Source organism: Xiphophorus hellerii, chromosome 23 (assembly GCF_003331165.1).
Source record: "Xiphophorus hellerii strain 12219 chromosome 23, Xiphophorus_hellerii-4.1, whole genome shotgun sequence".
Taxonomy (NCBI): Eukaryota; Metazoa; Chordata; class Actinopteri; order Cyprinodontiformes; family Poeciliidae; genus Xiphophorus; species Xiphophorus hellerii.
The window spans coordinates 16,789,532-16,808,811 of record NC_045694.1 but is presented as its reverse complement, the minus strand read 5'-3'; the positions used below and the strand labels follow the sequence as shown (position 1 = coordinate 16,808,811).

Here is a 19,280-nt window from a genome sequence, read left to right as displayed (position 1 = left end):
AACTACCTTAAAAAAGAGAACATTTTATCATCCTTCTTATTTGCATTGTGACTGGCTGAGTTTTTTTTTTTTTTTGTGATCTTTGTGTATTTATAGCTTCATCTTTTTTTAATTGCCGTTTTTTATTTCTTGCATCCTGAATTGTATCTAATTTGCAATGATGTGCATTAATTTGATATTACTTTCAAAGTTGTGACGAATTTGGCGCTGATAGAAAAATTATGTTTTTTCTTTTCAGCTTGCTCTTGAAAACAGGGTCATATGATTTATTTTCGATTTTGGCACATTTCTTATTATTACAATAAGTGTTATTATTATTATCCTTCTAAACATTATCTTCGTAATATCAAAGGTTTTAGTTTCTTTGGTCAGTAAAAATTACACATTAACATATTTCTAATTAGTTTAAGTGTATGTTAAAATCCGTGTCGTTGCTAAAGCAGGAAACATGAAAATACAGACATGTCAGTATCGCAGCAAATACTCATGGTGTCAGTATGTACTAGTAAACGAGATGTCTGAATCTTTCTCCTCCCTGAACTGCCACCGCATACCCAGAATTTGCTTTTGGAGAACAGATAACAAATTACGCATGCTTTACAATTGATGTTCTTCATTTTGAATGCAGGATAGACGGAGTACAATTTTTTGTTCACAGTTTCATTCTAAAGTCGGCGTTTCTTAAGGAAAAAAAAAATGAATATCTTTCGGGATGTCGTGCGCCGGGGCCTTGCTTTTATTGTTCTTTTTATCCACCTTGTTTTTGGAGACGTGAGCTACTCCATTCCAGAAGAGATGAAGCGAGGATCCGTGGTCGGAAATATTGCTAAGGATTTAGGACTGGATCTGGGCACGCTGTCTGTTCGAAAGGCTCGTATTGAGACAGAGGATAACGGCGTTAAATACTGCAGCTTGAATGTCAAGACTGGAACTCTAATTGTCGAAGAACGAATCGGACAGGGAAGGACTTTGTGAGAAGCGGGCAGTCGTGCGTCGTAAAACAGGAGGTAGTGCTTGAAAATCCTTTAGAACTGCACCGTATTAACATTCACATTCAAGATATTAATGATAATTCTCCCCAGTTTAAAGAGGAATCAATTAAATTAGAAATTCAAGAATCTGCGATGAGAGGTGCGACGTTTCTCCTTGATGAAGCGCATGACGCAGACATTGGCGACAACGCTGTGCGGGGCTACTCACTACAGGAAAATGATTATTTTAAGTTAAATGTAAAGTCAAAAGGAATTGGACGCAAATATGGCGAGTTAGTCTTAGACAAAGAGCTGGACAGGGAGGACAAGAACACGATTACATTTTTACTGACTGCATTTGACGGCGGATCTCCACAGAAATCAGGCACCGTTGTGATACACGTCACTGTTCTGGACGCAAATGATAACGCCCCAGTGTTCAGCCAGGTAGTTTATAAAGCGAGTCTCCCTGAAAATTCATCAATGGATTCTGTTGTTCTAACAGTGTCTGCTACGGATGCAGATGAGGGAGTGAATGGCGAAATCACTTACGGATTTGATCACGTGTCCGATGAAAACCAAATTTTTATATTAAATCCACAAACCGGTGAAGTAAGAGTAGGTGGAACTATTGATTATGAAAGGAAATCGCTGTACGAAATGCAGATCAGCGCTAAAGATGGTTTAGGGATTGGCCTCATATGCAACCTTAATTATTGACGTAACTGATATAAACTGATAACGCCCCGTTTATTCATTTAAAGTCATTGTCCAATCCCATACCAGAGAATGTGTCACCTGGTACAGAGGTGGGCATCATTAATGTACAGGACAGAGACTCTGAACATAATCGCCAGGTCCGCTGTACAATCCAGCAAAATGTCCCCTTTAAATTGGTTCCCTTCAATTAAAAACTATTATTCTCTAGTGACCACAGGACAGCTAGACCGAGAACTAGTATCTGATTACAACATTACAATAATTGCCACTGATGAAGGCTCTCCACCTCTGTCATCCTCTAAAACTGTTCAGTTATCTGTAGCTGACATCAATGACAACCCACCTGTGTTTGAGGAACAGTCCTACAGCGCATATGTGAGTGAAAATAACAGGCCTGGCTCCTCTTTATGTACTGTTTCTGCTAGAGATCCTGACTGGAGACAAAACGGTACAGTGATTTATTCTCTGTTACCTGGTGAGGTGAACGGTGCCTCGGTGTCCTCCTATCTATCTGTTAATGGAGACACAGGAGTGATCCACGCTGTGAGGTCATTTGATTATGAACAGTTCAGGAGTTTCAAAGTCCAAGTGATGGCCAGAGACAATGGTTCTCCTCCTCTCAGCAGCAACGTGACTGTCAGTGTGTTCATATCTGATGTAAATGACAACTCTCCTCAGATATTGTATCCAGCACCAGAGGGCAGCTCTTTCATGACTGAGTTGGTCCCTAAAGCTGCACATGGAGGGTCTCTGGTGTCCAAAGTGATAGCAGTGGATGCAGACTCTGGACAGAACGCCTGGCTTTCATATCACATAGTCAAAGCCACAGATCCTGGACTTTTCAGTATTGATCTACACAGTGGAGAAATCAGGACACAGCGGGACATTTCAGAATCTGACAGCATGAAACAGAACCTGATTGTTTCAGTGAAAGATAATGGACAGCCCTCTCTGTCTGCCACCTGTTCAATATATTTACTTATTTCTGATAACTTGGCTGAAGTTCCTGAACTGAAGGATATTTCTCTTGATGAAAATAACTCCAAACTCACTTCCTATCTGATCATAGCACTGGTTTCTGTGTCCACCTTCTTTCTGACCTTCATCATCATCATCCTTGGTGTGAGGTTTTGTCGCAGGAGAAAGCCCAGACTGTTGTTTGATGGAGCAGTAGCCATCCCAGGAGCTTATCTTCCTCCAAATTACTCAGATGTTGACGGCACAGGAACTCTACGCAGCACCTATAATTATGATGCCTACTTGACAACAGGATCTAGAACCAGTGACTTTAAGTTTGTTTCATCTTACAATGACAACACGCTGCCTGCTGACCAGACTCTGAAGAAAAGTCCATCAGACTTTGGTGATGTGTTTGGAGACAACAAGGACTTTCCAGAGGTAAAAAAAATATGTTTCGTTTGACCTGCCTATTGACTTCAAGTTCTTGTCGCTCCTTTTCATATTTATTTACTCGTTTTTCATACCACCTCTCATAGTATGGTTCTTTAACGCTTTTCTTTTTTCAGAGATATTTTCACCAAAATTTATATAATAACTTCCTCATCTATTTTTCCTTTTAATTTAATGCTCCTCTTCATTTTTTTATCCCTCTGAATAATTTGCAATTTCTGTCATGGCTTACGTACTAGGATGTTCATATTTAGATACTCCCCTACCTTTTTAGTAATTTTTATCCCCACACTTTTCTTATGTTGAGCTTATATTCGTCTCTCTTCTCTTACTGAACCATTTTATTATGCGTATACAATTCAATGTTCTCTTATTCTTTGATTTTGCCAGGTCATAAGTTATCGTTTTTTTGCTTCAAACTGTTGTATTTTTCTATGCTATAACTAGCGTATGCATTTTTTTCACTCTTTCAAACAGTATAACTTTTCATCAGTTTTCTAAAACATATTTGAAATATTGAGGTAGTTTTGAGCACTTTACTTACTTGTTCGTTAGCAGTGACTTGTTGTGATAATTTGTTCAACATCCATAATATGAAATCTGTCAAATATTATAAACCATCGTTTCATATGTTGGTGCGTGTGTCAGGAATTATTCTAAACTCCTACGGTTTGCTCGTTTGTCAGTGTTCCGTGTTTTAACATTCAAATGCGGGGTTTTTATTGTTATAGTTTCACCGACTTCAATGTGAACGCTCGCTTTCCATGATTACTGCTAAAAGCTCAAAATGAACTTAAGACATGAAGTGATGGTCTGTATTACAACGGCGGAACTTTATGTTCCCCAGTTACTGGCTCACGGGTTTCCCCGATTTCTCCAAATGAGATAGCAGCTTAGTTTATGTCTCTGTCCCGGGTGCTGAAATTGACTGCTACACTAGTCGTTGAAATTTATGAATAACCCACTTATTTTACATGCCGAGAGACATTTAAATCAAAGTTTTGCCAATAACTTCTTATTAGATCATATAATTGGATGCTACGATCTCCGATTTAAAAGAAAGTGTCGTGATATGTGTTTTTTATCTGTTTATTTTGAGTTTTCTGTGTCCCTGAGTCTCTGTACCGTCCCGTCTCCCCCTTGATCATTCCCAGGTGTGTCTCGTTTCTGTGATTACACTCTGTGTATTTAATGCCACCTGTATGTCTGCGTCTCTGTCGGGTCCTTGTGAATGTGTTCTTGTCCATGCGTGTAGCCTGTTGCTACCAGTGCTGAGCCCTAGCTTTCCGCTCAACTGTGCTGCCAGGTTTTTGGACTTTTAGAATTTATTTGAGCCTATTTTCATCATTAAACTCCCATCATTCATCTCATCTGGGTCTACTGCGTTTCCCTCACCGCTTCCACCACCACAGGTTCATGACAGAAAGAAAGAAAAAATAAGTTAATAATCAGGTTGAATGGTTGGATTTTTGAATACTTCAAAAACGTTTATCAAGTTATTGGTGTTTTCACTTTGTCCTCACAAAAAGAAAAAAACTCAACGAAAACAAAACAATCGTGAAAAGATTTGTGAGATGTAATTAAAATTTAATTCATTGAAATACGGAGCCGACGCGGTGATGACCCCTAACGATTTTTTTTTTTCTCATTCAGTGTTTCCACGTTTTCTCTTTACTGAAAACAAACGTGTATGATCGCGTTCACTTGAAAGGTGTTTGCATTTATATTTGCACGGAGCGATTTAACAATTATTACCTACGAAAAAGACACATGAAATTTCCGATTCTATTTTGGAAAACTCAAAACGCTTTTTGCGTTTTAACGACACGGGGATGATGCACTTTTAAACATTTAAAAATTTAGATGAGCCTTTGCAGTAATGACACAAAATAAAAGTCCGATTTTACTTCAATAAGAATGCATTTATTTGATTGATTTAATATTTTAATGGAATCATTTTCTTTTCAAAATACAGATCGTGAGTTTGATAGCTTTTGCTGAGTTGTCATTTTTTAGCTATACTCAAGGTGTCACTAAAGACCAGCAACGCGTTTAACCCCAAAGATGTTTTGCACACGATCCACCATGAGGACTGGGACGTATTTCGTCTTTTTCCTCTAAAGCTGGAGCAAAGCCCAAGGAATGCTGAAATCGTAATCGAAAATACTTCGTTACCGAAAACTTATCTGGATTATTTAAGTGTCTGATGATGGCGCATGGAATACGTTTTCCCGGGATCTATGGACTCCTCTTTGTCCTTTTTGTTGAACACTGCACACAGGGAGAACTGACCTACTCCGTCCAAGAGGAGCTGAAGCACGGATCTGTCATCGCAAATGTTGCCAGGGATTTAGGACTGGGATCGCAGGGAATCGAGGCTCGTAAAGCCCGTGTTGAAATGGAACGAAGCGAGAAGGAGTATATCAGAGTTGACCCGAGAACCAGAGATTTAGTGGTCGCCGGAAGAATAGACAGAGAGGAGCACTGTGGACAAAAACCGACCTGTGTTCTTAAATTTGACCTGCTTTTAGAAAATCCCCTGGAACTGCATAGGTTGTCCCTTCAGGTTGAGGACATAAACGACAATTCTCCAGTATTTCAAAAAGATACAGTGAAGCTGGAAATCAGCGAGTCTGCTGCCAAAGGAGCCAGGTATCGCATTAATGCAGCGCACGACGCAGATATAGGCCAGAACGCCATTCAAAGCTACACCCTAGAACAAAACCCCCACTTTGTGTTTAGCATTCAAACGACCAGTGTTGGCAGTAAATATGGAGAGCTAGTCTTAGATAAAGAATTAGATCGAGAAGAGCAGCAAGAATTGAAATTATTGCTAACAGCTGTAGATGGTGGATCTCCGCAGAGATCAGGAGCTGTAGTCATACATGTTACTGTGCTCGACGCTAATGACAATGCTCCTGTGTTTACCGAGGCTGTGTACACAGCCAGTTTTCCGGAAAATGCTCCTTTAAATACTCCAGTTATCGCAGTAAGTGCAAACGATGTAGATGAAGGTGTTAACGGCGAGGTGACTTATGAGTTTGGCCGACTGTCTGACAAATCAAAAAAGCTATTTTCACTTAATGAAAAAACTGGAGAAATAATTGTAGCAGGTGAATTAGATTATGAAGAAGGATCGAAGTATGAACTGATGATTGAAGCCAAAGATGGTTACGGCCTGTCTTCAGAAGCTAAAGTGGTTATTGATGTCACTGATGTGAATGACAACGCCCCATTAATAAATATAAAATCCTTGTCCAACCCCATACCTGAGAATGTGTCACCTGGTACAGAGGTGGGCATCATTAATGTACAGGACAGAGACTCTGAGAATAACCGACAGGTTCGCTGCTCCATTCAGGAAAATGTCCCTTTTAAGTTGATTCCTTCTATTAAAAACTATTATTCTCTGGTGACCACAGGACAACTGGACCGTGAACTAGTATCTGATTACAACATAACAATCATTGCCACTGATGAGGGCTCTCCTCCTCTGTCCTCCTCTAAATCTATTCATTTATCTGTAGCTGATATCAATGACAACCCACCTGTGTTTGAGGAACAGTCCTACAGCGCATATGTGAGTGAAAATAACAAACCTGGCTCCTCTTTATGTACTGTTTCTGCTCGAGATCCTGACTGGAGACAAAACGGTACAGTGATTTATTCTCTGTTACCTGGTGAAGTGAACGGTGCCTCGGTGTCCTCCTATCTATCTGTTAATGGAGACACAGGAGTGATCCACGCTGTGAGGTCATTTGATTATGAACAGTTCAGGAGTTTTAAAGTCCAAGTGATGGCCAGAGACAATGGTTCTCCTCCTCTCAGCAGCAACGTGACTGTCAGTGTGTTCATATCTGATGTGAATGACAATTCTCCTCAGATTTTGTATCCAGCACCAGAGGGCAGCTCTTTCATGACTGAGTTGGTCCCCAAAGCTGCACATGGAGGGTCTCTGGTGTCCAAAGTGATAGCAGTGGACGCAGACTCTGGACAGAACGCCTGGCTTTCATATCATATAGTCAAAGCCACAGATCCTGGACTTTTCAGTATTGATCTACACAGTGGAGAGATCAGGACACAGCGAGACATTTCAGAATCTGACAGCATGAAACAGAACCTGATTGTTGCAGTGAAAGATAATGGACAGCCCTCTCTGTCTGCCACCTGTTCAATGTTTTTACTTATTTCTGATAACTTGGCTGAAGTGCCAGAACTGAAAGACATCTCTCATGATGAGAAGAACTCCAAACTGACCTCTTATCTGATCATTGCCCTTGTTTCTGTGTCCACTTTCTTTCTGACCTTCATCATCATCATCCTGGGTGTGAGGTTTTGTCGTAGGAGAAAGCCCAGACTGATGTTTGATGGAGCAGTAGCCATCCCCGGAGCTTATCTTCCTCCAAATTACGCAGATGTTGATGGAACAGGAACTTTACGCAGCACCTATAATTATGATGCCTACCTGACAACAGGATCTAGAACCAGTGACTTTAAGTTTGTATCATCTTACAATGACAACACACTGCCTGCTGACCAGACTCTGAAGAAAAGTCCATCAGAGTTTGCTGATGTGTTTGGCAGCTGTGACATTTCTCCTGAGGTAGGCACCTGTCTGACGTACTAATACTTCTTCAGTTTTTGTCTTTGGAATATTCCATGCAATATCTTATTTTTTACATGGTTGATTTCATATCCAGGTATTTGCAGTCATCTAATGTTTTCTCTTAAAGATTTGAAATCTTCCAGCATAACAGTAAAAGACAGAGAAAAGTATGAAAGAAGATTGCATTTAGTATGCAGCTTCTCACAACACTGACACTAATTTTAAAAGTCCAACAATGGTGCTTGCATTGCTTTTATCTTTAAAAACATACAATATCAGATTTTGCTGTTTCTTGTGGTAAAAATTTTTAATGGATCTCTCATGTACACTTTTGTTATCTATTGTATTTGTAGTGGAATTGCAACGGTCATACCATAATACTCTTCCTTTAAACAGAGTCTATTTAAGTTGTACTTAATGAAATATGTTTTCAAATGTATAAAAAAAAATAAAACATCTGTTTTTGTGCATGCTTGTATTAGCTATTAAATTAAGGAAGGGTTATTACTTTAGTTTTTGTGTTGTTGTTCAAGTGATGAACAACACACACACTAACATGACTGCTTTAATGATTATTCTTAGAGACACTGTATAGATTACTAAGAGACAAAAAGTTTTTATTGTGAAAGTTTTTAATGACGGTCAGGATGAGCATCATCCGTCAAACTCCGTAAATTTTGTCTGTGTCACTTTCCGTACACATGAACCGTACAGATTTATTTTGTATGATTTTAGCACACACCATACTTATGAAGTGAATATCAGAAAATATTCAGAGTTCTTATTGCTTTTAAAAAATGCTTCTGCAGCATTGTTTAGCCTTTAAGATCGCTTAGAGTACGAATTATGCTAAAGAAGAAAATAATTTTTCAAAGGCCACACTTTTATACTGAGAACAGTGCTGTTTCTTCCTTTTTCTCAAGGTGTCACTATTTGCCTTTCTATGAGAAGGCTTTTCTTCCCTCCCCGCGCTGTTTTAGATGTAAGGAAGCCTTACAATTCAATCTGCGAATCCAGACAGATTGAGAAGCTCTCGAATTACTGCAATTTTTTTGCGTTGTTGTTTCTACCGCTGTTTTTTGAGGAATATAACCAAGAGTCCCTCGTTGTGTTTTAAACACATTTACTATCAACCACAATGGAGCATCGCATTTTGTATCTCCTCTTTTTGTTCTGGTTCGGAGTGAATGGAGACGTGAGCTACTCAGTGCAGGAGGAAGTGAAACGCGGATATTCTATTGGAAATATAGCGAAGGATTTGAACCTGGACGTGGGTAAATTGTCGCTTAGGAATGCTCGTGTTGATGCTGCAGGGAATCGGAAGCGATATTGTGATATCAATAGAAGCACGGGGGATTTAATTATTTCCGACAGGATTGACCGAGAGGAGCTGTGTGGAGAACGATTGTCTTGTGTAATAAAGCGCGAAATCGTGCTGGAGAACCCTCTCGAATTGCATCCTTTCAGTCTGCATGTTCAAGATATTAATGATAATACACCGCAGTTTAACGAAGCGTCTTTTAAATTTGAAATTAGAGAGTCGGCAGTAAAAGGAGCTCGCTTTGTGATCGAGGAGGCTCACGATGCGGATGTAGGACAAAATTCAGTTCAGCAGTATAGCCTTGAAAACAACGAAAATTTCATTCTGGCTGCGAATGGAAACACAGTGGAGCTTGTTTTAGATAAGGAACTTGATCGAGAAAAACAAAAGGATATTAATTTACTCCTTACAGCTTTAGATGGCGGATCTCCTCAAAGATCCGGTTCTGTACTTATTCATGTAACTGTACTGGATGCTAATGATAACGCCCCAGTGTTTAGCCAGGCCGTTTATGAAGCCAGTCTGCCTGAAAACTCTCCTATAGGTACTGTAGTTATAACAGTGAGCGCAACTGATGCAGATGAGGGAGTGAATGGAGATGTGACCTATGATTTTGGACATGTTTCAGAGAATGTAAAGAAAGTTTTTGGCCTTGATCATAAGACAGGAGAATTAAAACTCATTAGCGAGATAGATTTTGAAACGGTTCCAACTTATGACCTACGCATTAAAGCAAAAGATGGCTTGGGATTGTCATCTTACTCGAAAGTGACTGTACATGTCACCGATGTAAACGACAATTCACCTGTTATATATGTAAAGTCTCTAGCAAACCAAGTACCTGAAAATGTGTCTCCTGGCACAGAGGTGGGCATCATTAATGTACAGGATGTAGATTCGGATAACAGCCAAAATGTCCGCTGCTCCATCCAGCAAAATGTCCCTTTTAAGTTGGTTCCTTCGATTAAAAACTATTATTCTCTGGTGACCACAGGACAACTGGACCGTGAACTAGTATCTGATTACAACATTACAATCTTTGCCACTGATGAAGGCTCTCCTCCTCTGTCCTCCTCTAAAACTATTCAATTATCTGTAGCTGACATCAATGACAACCCACCTGTGTTTGAGGAACAGTCCTACAGCGCATATAACTCCCTCCAAGCAGATCACGGACACAAGGCGTTCTTCTTTGTTACTGGCGTTTAATAACTATGCCGTGAGAACTGTACAAACACAAAATACATATTTACAGAAACACATTCACTTAGAGAATAGACAACTATTAGACACAAATTAAAATACAAAAAATGCGTACCTCATTGGCCGCTTCAACCTGGAAGGGTTAATACAAAAAACTCCGTGTAACGTCTTCTTGCAATCAGCTACACGAGCCTTAATGCCTCACCGAAACCTCTCCATCAACTAACAGCAAAAAAGAAGCATGCTGCCTTACACAGAGTGCTGCGTGTCACCATAAAATGTCCCGGAATGAAACAACACATTAAACATTGGTTCCGCTTCGGAACCATTTGCACACTTTAACTTATCTACACCAAATTAGAATCATGAAATTAACCCAAACTGTATAAACTGCTGCTGATGGCAGCCACACTCCCACCAAATCACAGATGATTTCCTACTACACCTGAATACAAAGAAAAACAACAAATATCTGTAATCCAACAAGTCATGTATCACAGTACTGATCTACTCAGCTTCGACTAAAGTAACTGTTTTGTGGATGGGTCTCTCAAGATATACTGGCTTGTTAACTCTTTTTCCTTGGTCATCAAGTGTTGCATCACTCATCAACAATTCGAGTTTCCTAATGACTCCATCTTCACTAGGGAACACCTTAGTGACCTTGGCCAGTCTCCACTCATTTCTGGGTAGACTATTATCCATCAGAATCACAATGTCATTGATCTTGGCATTTCTCTGTGTCTTGTACCATTTGTTCCTTTGCTGAAGATTCAGCAGGTATTCCCTTTTCCATCTGGTCCAAAATTCATTGGCCAAATATTGTACCTTACGCCATCTTTTGCGAAGATAAAGGTCTTCTTTCACAAACTCACCAGGTGGTGGTAAAACCACTGAAGACTTCATGGTCAGGATATGATTCGGTGTAAGAGGCTGTGGAGCAGAGGGATCACTGAGCAGGTGAGTTGTTAAGGGCCTACTATTTATGATCGCCATGACCTCATAAAGGTATGTACGTAAAGATGAAATGTCAAGTCTTTTGGATGAATGATCCAAAATGGATGTCAACACACTTCTTATTGTCCTAATCTGCCTTTCCCAGGCTCCACCCATATGGCTAGCAGATGGTGGGTTCATGACAAATTCACAACCTAATTGTGTTAGATTTTCTTGGTCCATTTCCTTTACGGATTCCAAGAACTCTCGTCTTGCTCCAACAAAGTTGGTTCCTTGATCTGACCAAAGCTGCCGAACATTTCCACGTATGGCAATCAATGTTCGAAGACTATTAATAAAAGCGTCAGATGTCATGTCATCAAGTAGCTCTATGTGCACAGCACGCGAGCACAGGCATGTGAATAACAGACCGTAGCGTTTAAGTTCCTTTCTTCCCTCCTTAATGTAAAATGGACCGAAGCAATCCACTCCACAATAGGTAAAGGGAGGTGATGCTTCCACTCTTTCACACGGTAAATCTGCCATTCTTTGTACTTCAGTATTTCTTCTGAACTTTCTACATTTCACACACTTGTAAATGTAAGAAGACACTGTGTGACTGCATCCCAATATCCAGATGCCGTTTGATCGGAGCTCGTTCATGGTCATCCCACGACCCTGATGATGAACCCTTTGATGGAAGTGGTCAATGAGCAACTGTGATATATGGGTTTTGCTTGGCAAGATTGCTGGATGTTTAATGTATGTGTGCAAAGAAGAACGTTCCAGCCGACCTCCTACTCTGAGCACACCCTTTTCATCTAAGAAAGGATTCAGTTTATGCAGCCTGTTCGCACTGTTCTTTGTTATCTCCCTTTTGGAGCTTAGATCTTGGATTTCTTCAGAAAATACTGCCCTTTGGACTGTAGCTATGATGAAAAACTCCGCCTCTGTCCTCTCCTCAAGACTGGTGACCTTGTTGGTTCTGGAGAGTGAACCCTTGACCTCTTTGACACATCGTATGAGTCGTGCAATGGCTTTAACCAGTCTTGTCCATTTTGAGAACCTTAAAAAACGACTGAGCAAAGATTCTTCTGTCGTTAGGGTCTTATGCACAAAAGTTTTTCGTAGTTCTGGATTTTCAGCTTCCAATTCTCCCACCTTAACATTATTAGCAGGAAGTTCGTTATGCCAGAGAAAATCTGGACCAGTGAACCAATTGGAAGTAACCAGTCCTTTAACTGTCAGACCTCTTGATGAATGATCCGCGGGGTTATCTTCAGAGGTCACATATCTCCATTGATCCGGATTGGAACCTTCTTGTATGCGCTGAATGCGATTTGCCACAAATATGTGAAATCGTCTAGCATCGTTGTTAATGTATCCAAGAACGACCCTTGAATCAGTCCAGAAGAATTCTTGGGCTTGAACATCCAACTCCTTTTTAAGCAGGTTGCTTGTTCGAACAGCAATAACAGCTGCTGAAAGCTCAAGTCTGGGTACTGTGGTGACCTTTGTAGGGGTCACCCTGGCCTTACCAATAACTAAAGAACAGTAGACTTGGTTCGATATACTGATTGCTCTCAAGTAAGAACATTCACCGTATCCTTTAACACTTGCATCTGAGAAATGATGCAACTCATATCTTTCGACTTCCTTGAAATCTTTTGGGAGATAACACCTTTGAATTTTTATGTCGGATAGATTCTTTAAGTCCAACAGCCAAGACTCCCATCGTGGTCTGAGATCTTCAGATAATGGCTCGTCCCATCCAATCTTCTCTCGACACATCTCTTGAAGTATTTGCTTCCCAACCAGAATAAATGGTGCTACAAACCCAAGTGGGTCATAGATGGATGCCACTGTTGATAAAACACCTCTTCTAGAAAGTGGGCGTTCATCCACAATCACTCTGAAATGGAACTGGTCCGAAACAACACACCATTTAATTCCCAAAGCTCTCTCTATGTGTGACTCTCCAAGAGTCATGTCACGATTTCTTACTGAATCTGCGCAGTCATCTTCTGGAATGGATGCAAGTACATCTTGGTTGTTGGAAACAAACTTGTGAAGTCGTAGATTGCCAGAACTACAAAGTTGTCTTGCTTCCTTTACCAACCTTATAGCTTCATCTTTGGTTGCAACACTTGTCAGTCCATCATCCACGTAAAAATTTCGTTCAATGAACTGGATGGTTGTTTCACTGTACTGACCTTGACCTTGGGCCGCAACATGTTTCAACCCAAAATTTGCGCAGCCTGGCGATGATACAGCTCCAAATAGATGAACTCGCATACGATAGATGGATGGTTGAGCCTGAATGTTTCCATCATCCCACCAGAGAAATCTCAAGTAGTCTTGATCCTCTGCTTTAACATAAAATTGATGGAACATGCGCTCAATATCGCACATTATGCCAACTTGTCCTTTACGAAAACGGCAGAGAACACCTATCAGACTGTTCGTTAAGTCTGGCCCACTGAGCAAGTAATCATTTAATGACACACCTTCGAACTTTGCAGAGCAGTCAAATACGACTCGTATCTTTCCTGGCTTGTGTGGGTGATAGACTCCGTGATGAGGAATGTACCACACAGAACCTTTGTTAATTTCTTCTTCTGGAACTCTTTCTGCATCACCATTTGCTATGATTTGACTCATAAAGTTTGCGTAATCATTTTGGTATTTTTTATCCCTTTCAAATCTCCTTTTCAAGCATCGGAGTCTGTGAACTGCACACACCTTATTATCTGGGAGATTTGGTCGATCCTTCTTGAAAGGGAGTGGCATTTCACAATAACCATCTGCTTTAATTTTGACTCCTTCTTCCATGATAGATAGGAACCGCAAATCTTCCTGAGATAAATTTGCATCTTCAACTCTTCTCTCACTGAAGTCAGACTCAAGCATCCTCAACACATCTGGTGGAGAAATTAACTCCTTAACTTGAGTCCTACAAATGTATTTCACTTCAGTTGTGAGGTTCTTAGATGTCTGAGACTGGGGTTTCACAGACTTCATGATGATCTTATGGCTGCTTCCAATCGCATCACCATAATCAACACACGGGCTAACGCAACCGACTATGCTCCATCCAAGATCAGTTTTTTGAGCAAATGGTTCGTCATCTTTACCCGACACCACTTCTCTAGGTAACAAAGCCTGAGGACAGTTGTAACCTATGAGTAGTCCTACATCACACTCGATCAATGGAGCAATCTCCTCTGCAAGATGCTCTAGATGAGGCCATGCTCTCGCAGTTTTTGGGGTCGGTATGTGACTTAGATTAGCAGGAATGAACTCTCTTGAATAGGTTACAGGTAGAGAAATCTTCTTTGATGAATAAAAACCTCTCACCTGCAGTCCAACTAATCTCTGACTTGGGATAATTGTATTTCTGGATGAAAGTGTGGAGAGTTTTAACTGCACAGGTTCTCCTTTTGTTTCCAGAACATCTGCCTTATCTTGCATGATGAATGTCGTATCGCTTTGGTTATCAAGTAGAGCATAAACGAGAATTTCATTCTCTGGGTTACTTGACGTAGATAACCACACAGGAACAACAGTAGAAGAGTACATGTCGTCCATGCCTTGCACTACTCTGTTTGATGTAGCTTCATCTGAGAGTTCAACATTATGATTGTGCTCTGTTTTTTCCTTTGATTTTGTGGTTTTAGAGACTTTTACATTCTCTGCATACTCATCATTGCTTTTCTCTTTCCTATTTGCTCTTTCACGATCTTCGTGCAGACACGTTGGATGTTTTCCTTTACATGTTTCACAAAGACTTCTTCTTTTGCAGTTCTTAGAGTGGTGTCCTGGTTGCAAACATCCAAAACACAATTTTTTTGTTTGGACAAACTTAAGACGTTCCTGAACTGGTTTTTCGTTGAATTTCCAGCATTTCTGAATGCCATGATTTTGTTTTTCACAGAAGATGCAGCCTTTATGTTCCGGACTCTCTTCAGAGTTGCTCACAAACACCTTTGCGCCAACATTTCGTGTCTTTGTTGTCTTTATTTTTTCAACATCACCGGATTTCAAGGCATGAAGAGAAGTTACTGGATTGCAAGCTATTTTTGCTTCCCTTGTGATGAACTCCACAAACTGACTGAATGTAGGAAAATTATTGCAAATTTCTTCGAGCTCAATCACCTTTCTGTTCCAACTAGCAACTAACCAATCAGGAAGCTTTGTGAGAAGTTTTTGATTTTCATCACAGGTGTTCAGTACTTCTAGACCTTTAATTTGGGACATTGCAGCCTGGCAACCCCTAAGAAAGTCTGAAAAATCCCTCAGTTCAACACTGTCTCTGGGTCCTATTTTAGGCCACGATGCAAGCTTATCTTTGAAAGCTTTAGCTATCACAAAGGAGCTTCCAAACCTTTCTTCCAGGATAACCCATGCTGAATCATAAGCTGCATCGGTTCCTAATAAGAAATAACTTTCAATGGCCTTTCTTGCAGATCCACCAACGTATTTACGAAGGTAATAAACTCTTTCATTTACAGGGATGTTTTTCCTACCTATTAGTGTTTGAAATGACATCTTCCAGTCCTTGTATCTTAGTGGGTCTCCAGTAAAAACAGAAGGTTCAGGTACTGGGAGACGGCTCACATTAATAGACTCTGCTATTGCTTCAGCAAGAGCTGTGGCACTGGCTGCTTGGTGTGGATGTTCATAGGAACTTCTTTTAGCTCCAGAAGATCGATGTCGTTCAGCTGCCTGGTTATGAAGTAACTCTGCAACTTCTTCATCTGAACTTGCTTCTTGTTCATAAACTTGCAGCCGTGCCTTTGCCGCACTTAACTTCTTAACAGTCTGTAGACGTTCTATTTGTCTGCGTTTTTCTTCCAGTGCTTTCTTTCTTGCCACATTTTCTTCCTCTTGTAATGCCATCTTCCTTCTATCTTCTTCTTCAAGATTTTCAAGTTCCTGCTGTTCACTTTCTATTTCTTGCAGAACCTTTAAAGCAGCCTGTGTAGCAGCTAGCTCTGCAGCAGCCTCCTGTCTTCTAATAGAGGAAAGGCTCGACTGTTTGGACTTCATACTTGAACTGCTAGCAGAGTTTAAACTTCGAGAACCATTACTTGTAGTATTAGAGACTGAAGATAGAAACACAGAACCAGACTCAGGCCAGACAACATCCTTTGTCTGATCATCATGGTCTTCCTTGTGAAGATAAGTGGATGCATTTTTCAAGATTATTTCAGATACAGCATCACAGGTGTCTACTCTGCGACGGATCTCATTACCTGGAAGAACACATTTGCGCAGTTCTTCATAACTGTGCTTCACATCTGCAGATGCACAACTTATCTTACTCATCAATTCCTGCACAACATCAGAAGATGGAGTTCCATTTATCACCCTTTTAGCTTGCTTTGCCGTCACTTTCCATTTATCGTAAGTATTGGTAAAACGATCTTGCAGTTTTTTTTGATTTAGTATCATGCAGTTCTTGAGCCCTTTCAGTAAGCTTTCTAGTCCTTTGGCTTCTTCTTGGCTCCTCTTCCGGTTCAGATGACTGCTGTAGAGTTGCGCCATTACTGTCTTTAAATAAGTCGCCCTTATTAGTTTCATTGTCAGTCATTTGCTCCATTATGCAATGTTTACTTATTACTTGGTAACATATAGCTATAGCTTTACAAAACTAATGACTTAACAATAACCAACTCAAAAACTGAGCACTTAATTATCCAACACTTTTAGCATCTAAATGACAGAAATATGTAAAATGATTGTTTACAAAAACTTAGATAAAACCTTGAACTTAAACAGAATTGTGCAGAACACCAGATTACTTAATTTTAACACTTGCAGTGTCTCCTTAAAACAAAGTTGATCCACTTCCTAACATTTAACTTATTTTAAATGTATCACTTGTTGGAACATCAATGTAAACTTGAAAGCGCTTGCTGCTTCAGTTTCTGGTGTTGCACAATCTTATCTGCGTGATGCTAGAGTGCGACGAATCCTCCCCTGCTCAGCGACTGAAAGGCACAGTTCCTCGTCTCGCCACCTCATGTCGAGCAGACTGAGTTCTCACTATAACTCCCTCCAAGCAGATCACGGACACAAGGCGTTCTTCTTTGTTACTGGCGTTTAATAACTATGCCGTGAGAACTGTACAAACACAAAATACATATTTACAGAAACACATTCACTTAGAGAATAGACAACTATTAGACACAAATTAAAATACAAAAAATGCGTACCTCATTGGCCGCTTCAACCTGGAAGGGTTAATACAAAAAACTCCGTGTAACGTCTTCTTGCAATCAGCTACACGAGCCTTAATGCCTCACCGAAACCTCTCCATCAACTAACAGCAAAAAAGAAGCATGCTGCCTTACACAGAGTGCTGCGTGTCACCATAAAATGTCCCGGAATGAAACAACACATTAAACATTGGTTCCGCTTCGGAACCATTTGCACACTTTAACTTATCTACACCAAATTAGAATCATGAAATTAACCCAAACTGTATAAACTGCTGCTGATGGCAGCCACAGCGCATATATGACTGAAAATAACAAACCTGGCTCCTCTTTATGTACTGTTTCTGCTCGAGATCCTGACTGGAGACAAAACGGTACAGTGATTTATTCTCTGTTACCTGGTGAGGTGAACGGTGCCTCGGTGTCCTCCTATCTATCTGTTAATGGAGACACAGGAGTGATCCACGCTGTGAGGTCATTTGATTATGAACAGTTCAGGAGTTTTAAAGTCCAAGTGATGGCCAGAGACAATGGTTCTCCTCCTCTCAGCAGCAACGTGACTGTCAGTGTGTTCATATCTGATGTGAATGACAACTCTCCTCAGATATTGTATCCAGCACCAGAGGGCAGCTCCTTCATGACTGAGTTGGTCCCTAAAGCTGCACATGGAGGGTCTCTGGTGTCCAAAGTGATAGCAGTGGACGCAGACTCTGGACAGAATGCCTGGCTTTCATATCATATAGTCAAAGCCACAGATCCTGGACTTTTCAGTATTGATCTACACAGTGGAGAAATCAGGACACAGCGGGACATTTCAGAATCTGACAGCATGAAACAGAACCTGATTGTTGCAGTGAAAGATAATGGACAGCCCTCTCTGTCTGCCACCTGTTCAATGTTTTTACTTATTTCTGATAACTTGGCTGAAGTGCCAGAACTGAAAGACATTTCTTATGATGAAAACTCCAAGTTGACCTCTTACCTGATCATTGCACTGGTTTCTGTGTCCACCTTTTTTCTGACCTTCATCATCATCATCCTGGGTGTGAGGTTTTGTCGTAGAAGAAAGCCCAGACTGTTGTTTGATGGAGCAGTAGCCATCCCAGGAGCTTATCTTCCTCCTAATTATGCAGATGTTGACGGTACAGGAACTTTACGCAGCACCTATAATTATGATGCCTACCTGACAACAGGATCCAGAACCAGTGACTTTAAGTTTGTTTCATCTTACAATGACAACACGCTGCCTGCTGACCAGACTCTGAAGAAAAGTCCAACAGAGTTTGCTGATGTGTTTGGCGTCTGTGATGATTCTCCAGAGGTATGAATCTATAGATTTTTTCCAGATTGAATCAATACTTTTTTTTCTTGAATCTCTTTTATGTCCTCATTATGATTTTATTTTTCAAGTTTTTCAATGTAGTTCATGATTTATCTAGTCTTCTTAAAGTCAACATTAAAAACGCAGATTGTACAAGTTCATGTTTAAGTTCAAGTTTATTATTGGTTTTGGAATCTGACTTTTGAACAGTACTCATCATCTTGATTTTTTCAAAGTCCTTTTGCACACAATCGCCTATAGAGATGACCTTAGAGATGGCTCTTGTCATGAAACATTTAAAGCTTTCATGAGAAGAGCTTCAAAGGCATTGTGTTTTAGTCTGGATTTTGTTATCATCTTGTTGTAATAATTAATAACAAGCTGCATGATGCTATATATGTGAGAAATATATTGCTTATTGTTTTGGGTCAGTTTGTTGTGTCTCTGTTGCACTTCATTAGTGCAGATGAAACATGCTCTCCTTTAAATCTTTTTAGAATGAGCCTAAGGTGCCATTTTGTCTTTTTTCTGATTTGATATTTTGCATATTGTTTGAAAGCTCGAGCTTGGA

The 19,280-nt window shown here is 40.3% G+C and overlaps 3 protein-coding genes and 1 pseudogene across 4 annotated transcripts; 3 read left to right on the top strand and 1 right to left on the bottom strand.

Annotated features, from left to right (window-relative positions):
• The first annotated feature begins 159 nt into the window (after positions 1–159).
• LOC116715029 (protocadherin gamma-B1-like) lies at positions 160–1,978 on the top strand (annotated as a pseudogene).
• A 304-nt stretch (positions 1,979–2,282) lies between these two features.
• Positions 2,283–7,728, top strand: LOC116714889 (protocadherin gamma-A1-like). The gene is made up of 4 exons (XM_032555686.1): positions 2,283–3,089; positions 5,383–5,866; positions 6,788–6,942; positions 6,985–7,728. Exons 1-4 carry the CDS (start codon positions 2,283–2,285, stop codon positions 7,726–7,728), a joined length of 2,190 nt encoding a protein of 729 aa, XP_032411577.1.
• A 579-nt stretch (positions 7,729–8,307) lies between these two features.
• Positions 8,308–18,715, top strand: LOC116715039 (protocadherin gamma-A12-like). The gene is made up of 2 exons (XM_032555847.1): positions 8,308–10,169; positions 17,679–18,715. Exons 1-2 carry the CDS (start codon positions 8,846–8,848, stop codon positions 18,713–18,715), a joined length of 2,361 nt encoding a protein of 786 aa, XP_032411738.1. The 5' UTR covers positions 8,308–8,845.
• Positions 10,181–17,676, bottom strand: LOC116714971 (uncharacterized). Of its 2 annotated transcripts, none has more exons than XR_004338152.1 (2): positions 10,347–17,676; positions 10,181–10,254 (listed from the first exon to the last, which is right to left on the bottom strand). XR_004338152.1 is itself a non-coding variant. In XM_032555794.1 (2 exons), the coding sequence occupies exon 2, from the start codon at positions 16,748–16,750 to the stop codon at positions 10,739–10,741; it is 6,012 nt and encodes a 2,003-aa protein (XP_032411685.1). In that variant the 5' UTR covers positions 16,751–17,293; positions 17,386–17,676; the 3' UTR covers positions 10,214–10,738. The 2 variants fall into 2 exon arrangements, 1 of the variants encoding a protein (XP_032411685.1); XM_032555794.1 differs by having other exon boundaries at positions 10,214–17,293; positions 17,386–17,676.
• Positions 18,716–19,280: the final 565 nt, after the last annotated feature.